Raw genomic sequence first — 11914 nt, 5'->3', positions numbered from 1 at the left:
CATCTAGGGTTACACCATGTAAACCCTAATGTGTCATGACTCTTCATTTCCATGACCCATGGGTTTGTAACTCCCATGGAGCCTCCATGGAGCATCCAATGGGTTTAACCCAACTTGATTATCCATGGAGCCTCTTAGCCCACTATATAAGTTATGGATGATTTACATAATCAACCTATATATTTAATTAGTTATCTTTTGATCACTTAATTAATTCTAAAATTAATTCTTGATCAAACTAATTAAATAATATTATTAATATATTAGAACTTATAATATATTAATAACCACAAGTGTTACTTCTCTCATTTAGTCCATCCAATTACATGGTGCCATGTAACCCAAATGGACCATGCCGGGTCGGGTCAAGTACATACCAGAAATAGTTATGGACTTAGACACCTTATCCAACAGTCTCCCACTTGGATAAGTCTAATAACTATAACTACAAGTATGACTTCAGGAACCGATCGACAATCGTAGCTCTTTCAAGGTTTCTTGGAACTGAGAAGATGATGGTACGCCATCTCAGATAAGGGATCATATAATCCTCTGTTCTAGATATCAGCCGGACAAATACATGGAACATAGTCTTGCTTATTGCCCAGCAGTTTGTTTCCCGATTTCCGATTTGTTTGACAAAGAACTTAATTGAACACATCAACTTAGTTCTGACCAGGCCCGGTACGTGGGTCAAAACAAAATCATCGAGGGGCCCAGATATCAGTTTCTAATCCAAGAAGGAACAGATAAACTTCGACTCATATGCTTGTTTTACTATTTGTTAAATTACACACAAACGCACGTTTTATAACATCGAGTTAGCAATGCGGTTTCGTACGTTCAATGTACAACTAACTCATAGTTAACAAGTCATATCTCTAGGTTTGAAGACTTATATGATATTACCGTCTCGCGATCACTCGAGATAAATTCCATGAAGTGATACCAGCGAGCGTGGGTTTAATCTAATACTCAGAACTTATGAGCACTCATGAGTGTTGAGGCCATGTCTAACATCTTAGACCTCTACAACCAACTCATGACAGTCTTACTTCATATCTACTTCCAACATATGACTGACTGTGGATAATTTGAATAATATGTAAAACAACATAAATATTTTGGAAGTCAAAACATGCAAAAGAAATAATAGTAAAGGATTCAAAAAAGATAGTAACACTTTACTCATAAATAAACACAACTTTTATTCATCATCAAATGTCAATTACATTTTACAAATTTCAAAAATTATCTAACTACTAAGACTAATATCATCCTTCAGCCCTATGCTCCTAGCATGCTGGAGATGCTTAACCCTACCCAGTCCCTTCGTGAGGGGATCTGTCGGGTTCTCATCTAATGATACCCTCTTTGCCACGAGGAGTCCTTCTATACGATGTCTGATGAAATGATATTTTCTGTTAATGTGTCTGGATCTTCCGTGATCCCTTGGTTCCTTTGCTAAGTCAACTGCACTTTCACTGTCACAGAAAATCTCTATAGGCTTCGATATAGCTGGTACAACTCCAAGGTCTCCAATGAAGTTCTTTAGCCACATAGCCTCTTTTGCCGCTTTGCTTGCCGTTATATACTCTGATTTGCAAGTTGAATCAGCCAATGTCTCCTGCTTGGAACTTTTCCAAGAGATTGCTCCTCCGTTTAAGGTAAAGACCCAACCCGACTGAGTGCGGAAATTATCCCTATCAGTCTGGAAGCTAGCATCACTATACCCTACAACTCTCAAGTCATCACTCCCACCGAGGGTGAGGACCCAGTCCTTAGTCCTCCGCAGGTACTTGAGAATGTTCTTTACCCATGTCCAGTGAGCCTTACCAGGATTTCCCTGATACCTGCTAACCATGCTTAAAGCAAAGGCTACATCAGGACGAGTACAGGTCATAGCATACATGATCGAGCCTACTGTCGAAGCATAAGGTATCCGACTCATTTCTGCTATCTCATCCTCAGTACTCGGGCTCTGAGTCTTACTCAGTCTAGTGTTACTCTGGATGGGTAACTCTCCTTTCTTGGAATCTTGCATGCTAAATCTCTTCAACACCTTGTCCAAGTAGGTACTTTGACTAAGTCCAATTAGTCTTTTACTCCGGTTTCTCAAAATCCTTATCCTTAGAATATAGGCAGCTTCTCCTAGGTCCTTCATAGCAAAACACTTCCCAAGCCAGGACTTAACTTCCTGCAGAGTTGGGATGTCATTTCCTATGAGTAGTATGTCATCCACATACAGTACCAAAAAGCTAACTATACTCCCACTATCCTAATAGACCTGATTGTCATACATGGATTGTATCTCGCTATCCATTGCCTCTTTCCATTTAGCAGACTCAGGGCCTGCCATGGCTTCCGTATAGCTGTTAGGTTCATACAGACCTACTAGTGTCTCATCACTAATAAGTGTCTCACCTTCCGCAGTAATATGGAAACCATAGTAATGCTCAGGTACATTCCTAACCCTTGTGGAACGCCTCAGAGGTACAACTGGAGGTATAATTGGATCAACAAGAGGTTCCTCCTCAAGTTGACTGTTAGGGTTTGAGGTTCCTTCACCACTTGACTCTTGAAGTTCTTCAAGGTCAATTAGCCTCCCACTGTCTCCGTGGCTTATGAACTCTCTCTCTCGAAAGACAGCCCTCCTTGCTACAAAGACCACATTCTCATTAGGTCTGTAGAAGAGGTAACCAAAGGATTTTTGTGGGTAGCCGATGAAAATACACTTCTCACTTCGAGGTTCGAGCTTGTCATGAGTCTCACATCTCACGAAAGCCTCGCAACCCCAAACTTTGATGTGGGCTAGACTAGGAACTTTTCCAATCCACATCTCGTGAGGTGTTTTGGCAACCTTCTTTTTAGGGAACAGATAAGGATATGGGTGGAAGTCTTTAAGGCATACCCCCAAAATGAGATTGGTAGCGTAGCTCGACTCATCATGGAACGAACCATGTCCAACAAGGTTCAATTACGCCTCTCAGCTACACCATCACAAGTTAATGCTTTAAAATAAAACACATTATTAAAGAAAGCATTTATTTCACCAGTTTCATTATCAAAAGAAAAGATAAAACCTTGTTTATACAAAGCATGAAGGGAAATAACCTTTCTTGCCATTTCTGGCGAGTAACAACATTTATTCAAATCTAAAGTAAATCCACTACTAAGAAACAAAGTATAAACTCCAATCTTGGTGACAGGTGAAACTTTCCTATTCCCCATGATTAAGTTTATCTTTCCATGCTCCACATTCTCACTTCTTCTTAGTCCCTGCATTTCAGAACAAATATGAATACCGCAACCGGTATCAAGGACCCAAGATTTAGAATAGAGTGAATTATTAGATGAGATAGTGCAAATACCTGCATGGTTGGGTTTAACTTTCCCATCCTTCAAATCTTGTTGGTACTTTGGGTAGTTACGCTTCCAGTGCGCCTTTTCGTGGCAGTAGAAGCATTCAGCCTCTTTGGGATCAGAAGAAGGTGTAATGAAACCTTTCTTGGTTCCGCTAGAAGAGGATCCATCAAGGGTCTTACCCTTGGTACCCTTCGAAGGGTTCTTTCTCTTCTTCCCTCTACCTTTCCCGATTGCCAGGACAGGTGCTGAGTTTGGAGTAGTAGCAGGAGTGGTCACAACCGACTTACCTTTAAGACCTGATTTTGCGGTCTTTAGGAGTCCCTGAAGTTTACTAAGTGTAACTTCCTCCTTATTCATGTGGTATGTCATGCGGAATTGATCATAACACGAAGATAAGGAGTGCAAAATAATATCTATTGCTAACTCCTCAGGGAAGTTCACATTCAACTTCATCAATCGATCCATATACCTTTGCATTTTCTGCATGTGGCATGTGATGGGTTCGCCATCTTTCATTCGGGTTGTGATCATATAGGAGATGATTTCATATCGCTCTTGACGAGGACTTTGATGGTAGCGGTCCATCAAATCCTGGTGCATCTCAAAAGGATAGTAGTCCTCATAGGACTTTTGGAGCTCGGCTGTCATGGTGGCCATCATGATACATGCCACTTTGGTAGCATCTCTTTCATGTGCCTCATATTCAGCAAACTCCTCAGGAGTAGCAGTTGGCTCAGGCACCTTGAGCTCCTTGTCAAGAACATATTCCTTGTTCTCGTAACGAGTGACCATCCTGATGTTTCTGATCCAATCAGTAAAGTTAGATCCATCAAAGATAACTCTCCCATAAAGGTTCATGAGAGAGAAGGAGCCTGTAGGGTTTGAGCCAAGAGTAGCATTGTTGGAAGACATCTGAAAAGAAGGAAAAGGTTTAGTTTAGATATTGGGATAGTCCTTAACAAAACACCCAAATGTAGAATTAAGGCTAGGATCCAATCACAATATATTATAATCTAGAAGAGGGATGCTGTAATCCAAGTTATAACATATTTGAAAGGTAGGTGAATGACGATTCACCAATTTCCACCATGAAAACGAAATATAAATTATTAGGTTTTATTTGGCTTTTTTTGGAAATTCCTAGATTCTTTGAGATTCATTGAACTTTTCAATGGCATGTTTCAATCTCGAGTGTGACCTTCATGTTTTGTGATTGGGATACCGAGGATCACAAAAGAAGGTGTGAAGTAACCATGCAAATTACTTGGTACCCTTAATGTTTTTCACTTAATCGTAGTGCCGGTAAACCACAAACGCTCCTTCCGACCTCATGAAAAACTTAAGTCACCCTTTGCCTTCCTTGTTAAGTCCAAGTTAGTGTGCCGGTAAACCACACATGCTCCACCAACGACTTAGACAAGGTGCAAAGTGTACTTTCATGGATTAGCACCTTATTCACATTTTCCTAAAGTAACTATGATTGGGAATTTATAAAACATTTAGTTACTTAATAATAATCATTATACTTTTAATGAGAATTTATAAGTCCTTGTCTTACCCGTTCGGCTAACGACTCTCCACCAGTCAAGCAAGCGGTGGGTGAGAGTGGACACCCATTAAGTTGCCATTTTATAGGCAACAACCTTATACCCACCTTATAGACCGGCTTAGTGAATGAGGCGTACTAGCGGTAAGAAGACTTTGATCTTATACATACATATATATATATATATATATATATATATATATATATATATATATATATATATATATATATATATATATATATATATTAATAACTTTATAATATTATAAGTATAAGGGTAGAGTTTTAACTTTTAAAAATCTAAGGGTTGGAACTAAAGTTTTAATCAAGACTTTACTTGTTCCAAAACTTGAGGGCAAGTTTTGTAAACTTTCAAAACTTTTCATTTCTTGTAACTTATGAGTTAAATAGAGTAATAAAAATGAAGACTCTTCATTTTTCTAACTCTTGTGTTCTTTTAATGATTTTAATTCAAGTGTGACTCTTGGTTTTCCATAACTTGAGGACAAGTTATGAACTCCATTAAAACACACTATGATCAAGAATTAAACTACCAAGTAGGTTACAAGTAATTCCTATGATCATCTAAATTCATAAGATCAAGAACATGAATATTCATATCAAAGTTTCAAGACCATATGAACACATATAATCATGAAAAATTGATATTTGCCATTGTAAATGGATTAGAACAAACATTACACCATCTAAAACAAGTTTAATAACACCAAAACAGTTTAGAGTAATGTTTCTAGTCCATTTCCAACAGCAAAGGTCGAAAATCTGCACTCTATCGCTCCTACTCGTCGAGTGCATGAACCTACTCGGCGAGTAGGTTGAAGATACACATGAACTCGGAACTCGGCGAGTCCCCCTATGGACTCGGCGAGTTCATCAGGCAGACAGCAAGTTTTTCGACTTTTTTCAACTTTTTAGCACAAATAACAAACAAACAAGTCTGGCTCTGATACCACTGATGGGTTTTGGGCATTCTAACACTTCCTAAGTGTACATGCAACCCTCATAACCTTGGATCTATGTTTGTCTAATTATCATGCAAAGTTGATTTCCAAGGCTAAGATCCTATCTAGCATACATGGGGAACAATTTTAACTTAAATAATAGATATAACTACATACCTTGTTGTTGAAAATATTCCTTGAAACCTTGTGAGCCTAGCACCCCAAGTATGATGCCTCAAATGCTTCACACAACACCAAATGCTATGGAGTGAACTTGGAGAGAAAGTATAACACACTAAAATCGGCCAAGCCCTCTTGTTTCACTAGTAGTGCCGATTTTGGGAGAATACATGAGCTTTATATAATATTGACACATCTAGGGTTACACCATGTAAACCCTAATGTGTCATGACTCTTCATTTCCATGACCCATAGGTTTGTAACTCCCATGGAGCCTCCATGTAGCATCCAATGGGTTTAACCCAACTTGATTATCCATGGAGCCTCTTAGCCCACTATATAAGTTATGGATGATTTACATAATCAACCCATATATTTAATTAGTTATCTTTTGATCACTTAATTAGTTCTAAAATTAATTCTTGATCAAACTAATTAAATAATATTATTAATATATTAGAACTTATAATATATTAATAACCACAAGTGTTACTTCTCTCATTTAGTCTATCCAATTGCACGGTGCCATGCAACCCAAATGGACCATGCCGGGTCGGGTCAAGTACATACCAGAAATAGTTATGGACTTAGACACCTTATCCAACATTTACCACACAAGATATGTTATTCAGGTGGCTTGGCCCAACCAACTCGTTTTGCCACTTTTTGATTGAAAATTTTGAAACCGCTATGTATTCTTAAATATTTTTCACGGTTACTATGTTTTTGGTATAAATAAATAAATAAATAAATAAAGCAGTTCGTTTATCCAGGTGGCTATGTACAAGATATTACTACCATCGAGGCTTCTCTCGGATTGTGCAAGAAAGGAGCTGGTATTGTTGATGTTATAGCCTCCACAACTTGATATGGGAAGCAAGGTACATGCAAACCTGTGTTTTAAAGTCAAAACCTCTCTCTCTCTCTCTCTCTGTATATATATATATATATATATATATATATATATATATATATATATATATATATATATATATATATATAGAGAGAGAGAGAGAGAGAGAGAGAGAGAGACAAAATTGCAAGAATGGTCCCTATCGTATGTCCAAAAATGCTACTTTGGGCCAAACAGGTTTGGACTAGCGCGAATAGTCCAAAAGTTTTCATTTTGCTGTGTTTTTGGTCCAAAACAGTTTAAAATTTTTAAAAATGACGAATTTGCGATTTTCCATTTGTTTTTTTCTTTTCTTTTTGTTATTTAATTATTTTCTAACTAAAAAATATAAAAAATAAAAGAAAATCTCTCTCTCTCTCTCTCTCTCTCTCTCTCTCTCTCTCTCCCCTCCTAATCACCAGAAAAACCCAACAACCATCAAATTTGTTGCCTTCTTCAGCCCAACCACTCGTTTTCCTTCCATTTTAATGGCAGACCGACCCAATAACCACCAAACTGCCGCCATGGCCAGCTGAAGCAAGCCTCCGATCGATTGCAAACAGGATCGTCGGCACTGTTCAGCAGAGAAGAAGAACCGACGACAACCATCATTTTCCCTTTTGTATTCATCTCTTTTCGACCCTCAAGTAGCTTCCATTCGTTCTTCCTTATTCCTCCATCGATCTCAGTAACCATTTTTCTTTTCTTTTCAGAACACACCATTTTCATCTTCTTTGAATGTGATCCGGAGTTCCTTTTCAGTGTGTGTATTTAACCCAGATCTCAAAGTTTGATTATGGAAAAGGTTCTGTAGGTGCCACCTCTGATACCAGTAATGGTTATGAATCAGCTGTAGGGGCAAGATCAGTTTTCAACTTAGCTTCTTCCAAGATCAGTTTGCAACCCAATTTAACTCCTAATCGGACATATCTAACCTCGTTTACCCCTAATTTCATTTAATTCATGCTCAAGCAAAGTCGATTCCTCAACAATACAAGGTATCTTATCAGATTCAAGCCTTAATCCTTGCAGGAAATAAGAGTTTCGATTTTGGTTGATGCTAGGGATTGCTTTAACAGGAAGCGCCAGCAAGGGTTAGATCGAAAAAACTGAACCTTGAAACACCAACAAGGTTCGATCGACGACAAGGATTTCACACAAGAAATCGAAACCCCCTTCACTTCTCAAAATCCAATCGACAAACACAGTCACCCAAAGTCGCACCCTCCTTTTCCTTCTTCTAAACTCGATTACAGTTCTCCTTTTTCTCCTTTCTGAATCGATTGTAGCTCCTTCTTTTATCTCTCTTTTCCTTTTTTTACATTTGCAACTGTTAGGAATGGTGATAATTAAGGAATAAGGGAGGTCTTGGGTGATTGAAGGTAGCGTTGGGTGGTGGTGTTTGTGTGGGTGGTATTGGGTGATGAACAGGAGAGAGAGAGAGAGAGAGAGAGAGAGAGAGAGAAGGGGGAGAGGGAGGGAGGGAGAAAGAGAGAGAGAGAGAGAGAGAGAGAGAGAGAGAGATTTTCTTTTATTTTTTTATATTTTTTTAGTTAGAAAATAATTAAATAACAAAAAGAAAAGAAAAGACAAATGGAAAAGGGCAAATTCGTCATTTTTCGAAATTTTAAATTGTTTTGGACCAAAAACGTAGCAAAATAAAAACCTTTGGACTATTTGTGCTAGTCCAAACCTGTTTGGCCCAAAATAGCATTTTTGGATATACTTTAGGGACCATTCTTGCAATTTTCTCATATATATATATATATATATATATATATATATATATATATATATATAATGAATATGTAACTGGCATGTATGTAATATTATATATAGAACCATCTAAATTGACTACGTTTTGATTAAAAAGACACAATTTTCTTTCATAGTTAGCTTCTTCCTATTGCTTTTGAACTCATAATATTTTTTATTTTGGAATTCATGTCTAAAATCTATGTATTTCGAATATGTTTTTTATTAGACCTCTAATAGAAGCTTCATAACTTCCTACAACACCTACCTTATGTATACTTGCATTGTTTTTTTTTTATGGATTATAGGAAAAAGTTTATCGGGTTTTTAATGAACAATTTCAATCTTTCGTTATAGTTTTTTATAATAAATTTCAATAACAAACTACATGTAGTTGGTAAAATATTCTTATACACGGTTTATGGTGCAAAATTAAATTTATAAAACTCTTATAAAAAATATATACAAAGCCTAACATAAACTATAACAGAGGATACAAGAAATATGATAGAGATATTTGATTGAATTTTGTTAAAATTATATAGTTTTTGATGGTTTATACTTAATATTATATATATAGGGAAAAGTGAATATACCCTTAAGGATATATAAGTTTAGGTACCCAAACTCATCATACTTTGTCGTTTTGTATCATATATATATATATATATATATATATATATATATATATATATATATATATATATATATATATATATATATATATATATATATATATATATATATATATATATATATATATATATATATATATATATATACCCATCTTGTGTCATAAGTACCAATAAGTATCATATGTTAAATTTTTTTGAATTGTATTATCATTTAAATGACATAAGATAAAAAGATTAGGAGTTTCAAATGAATATCATTATAATTGAGATGAATAGATTTATAACTCAAAATAGCCTATTGTGTATATTATTGTATCATATGTAACCCAAAATAGGCCATTTGTATGGTTATTGTACTTTATGCAGTGGCAAAATTCTAAAAACATGAAAATATACTACTTCGTTATAGAATTGAGCTAGGGAAAAAAACAATTTGTTCCGAAAATATTCTTGAATCTCCTTTATTGTAGATGATTTGTTGTAGTAATTGTGACCCAAAAATATAATAAGTGAGATCAAACAAGTCAATTTGATTGGGATTTGATGTGAAAAGATATCCACAAAATGATCCTATTTATATGCTATTGACTAATTAAATCTTCACATGAAGATTTGATTATATCCACAAATTAAGCCCCATACTTGGCATACATAAACACAAGCAGAACACTAATTTCTGTATCTTGCATGAAAAATTCTTTGTCTGAAACAAAACAACTTCAGTGATAGTCTCTTGGTTGTCTGTAGTGATTTTGGAGCTTTGTTTCGTTTCTATAGTTTACTCAAAGATTTCTTATATATCACACGTTTGTTCACAAATCCCAATTATTGCATTTGAGAATATTTTGAGTACATTGGTATTCATTTGAACCATCGATCACTACTGTTTTGGGGTTGCTAAACTGAGTTGAAATCTGAGATTAATTATTTTTATAGCAATAAGATGGCCTTAAACATTCAAACATTATTGATGATCTTGTTTTCGATGATGTCTTTGTTCATAAACTCCTCTTCATGTTCTAACCAAACACTCCCTGCTAAAACTAGCAATCTTACCGGTTTTAAACCAGCTTTAGCATCGTGGTATGGAGATCGACATGGTGCTGGAAGTGGTAATGCATCGCAACAGATTTTTATTTATTATCTAATGAGAGCTTATTATACATAAATAAATCGTTGGACTTATTTGAAGTGCACATACACAAACAAGTGTTATATGTACACATATTTATTTTAATCATTTCAATCACATTAGTTATTATTAATAAGAAATTTTCCATTACATCTCGTTATTATCAATCGAGCCTCTACAACCTCATTTTCATGATTACGCAGGAGGAGCTTGTGGATGGGCTAATGATGTGAAATCAGCTCCATTCTCAGCCATGATAGCAGCAGGAAACGCCAACTTGTTTTTGGAAGGAAAAGGGTGTGGGACTTGTTATCAGGTAATCAATGTAGAGTTAATTAATTAAAACGTTCAACAGACTAATTCAAGCAATATTGTAATTACATTTAATATCTCAGGTCTTATGCACTCAAGAGCCATATTGCTCCAAGAATCCTATTACTGTAACCATAACCGATGAGTGCCCTGGTGAATGTAACAAAGTTCCATTCGCTTTTGATTTAAGCGGAACTGCTTTTGGTGCAATGTCAAGTCCAGGACAAGCTGATAATCTGCGTAATCTTGGCCAAGTTAACATTCAATATCGAAGGTGCATAAAATAAGCAAAACCTTTGATCAACCTAATGTTTTGTACTAATATCTTACATTTCAATTTGGCTTTGTTTACATATCTAGGGTAGCATGCAACTATGGTAGCACAAAAATTGCGTTCAAGATAGATCCAAAGGTGAACCCATACTGGTTCGCTATGGCAGTAGAGTTTTGTGAGGGAGATGGTGGTCTTGACGCAGTAGAGGTAGCAGCAAATGGTTCACAGGAGTTTAGATGCATGGAGAACATATGGGGCGCAGTTTGGGCAGTTAGCATTGACCCATCATTTCGTGGTCCATTTTCATTCAGGCTATTCTCTAGAAAGAACGAAGGGGTTGTTGCGTTGAAGGCGATTCCATATAGTTTTGTACCTGGACAAACTTATTACTCGCATGTCAATTTTAGAGTCTAGAATCGAACTAAGTCATGACATGTATTATTGAGTTCTAGATGCTCTTATTTAGGGAAAGTAGTCTGTCTAGGGAAGGTTGGTTTTGTGTCGTTTTTAGCTCCATTATTTCTGTCGTCTAGGCAAGTTTCGTTAGCAAAAGACATTTTGTTTCGTTGCAAACTGATCATTTTTCCTTCTTAAATGCAAACAATGTTAGAATAAACTCTACCAACCTAGAAGATTTATTGAAATATAAAACCGAAAATTGTGTAGATTTTTTTTTGTAATGCCAAAGATTTTATTAATAAAACTGGGGAGTAGTTGGTAGCTAAAGCAGACAACGCCGTTTTTACAAACTGAAAACACACCTAAAGCAAACTTTTATTTTGTATGGAAAATTGGCAATTATGACTATAGAAGGGTTGTTTCACGTGTTCCACTCCAGTTTACAATCATTTCAGCTGAAA

The 11914-nt window shown here is 36.1% G+C and overlaps 1 protein-coding gene across 1 annotated transcript; it reads left to right on the top strand.

The window, feature by feature from the left end:
- The first annotated feature begins 10279 nt into the window (after window positions 1–10279).
- Window positions 10280–11468, top strand: LOC111904900 (expansin-B6). The gene is made up of 4 exons (XM_023900609.1): window positions 10280–10448; window positions 10672–10784; window positions 10864–11054; window positions 11141–11468. Exons 1-4 carry the CDS (start codon window positions 10280–10282, stop codon window positions 11466–11468), a joined length of 801 nt encoding a protein of 266 aa, XP_023756377.1.
- The last annotated feature ends 446 nt before the right edge of the window (window positions 11469–11914 follow it).

This window comes from Lactuca sativa, chromosome 7 (assembly GCF_002870075.4).
Source record: "Lactuca sativa cultivar Salinas chromosome 7, Lsat_Salinas_v11, whole genome shotgun sequence".
In the NCBI taxonomy this organism is placed as follows: domain Eukaryota; kingdom Viridiplantae; phylum Streptophyta; class Magnoliopsida; order Asterales; family Asteraceae; genus Lactuca; species Lactuca sativa.
This window is presented reverse-complemented; position numbering and strand designations above follow the sequence as displayed.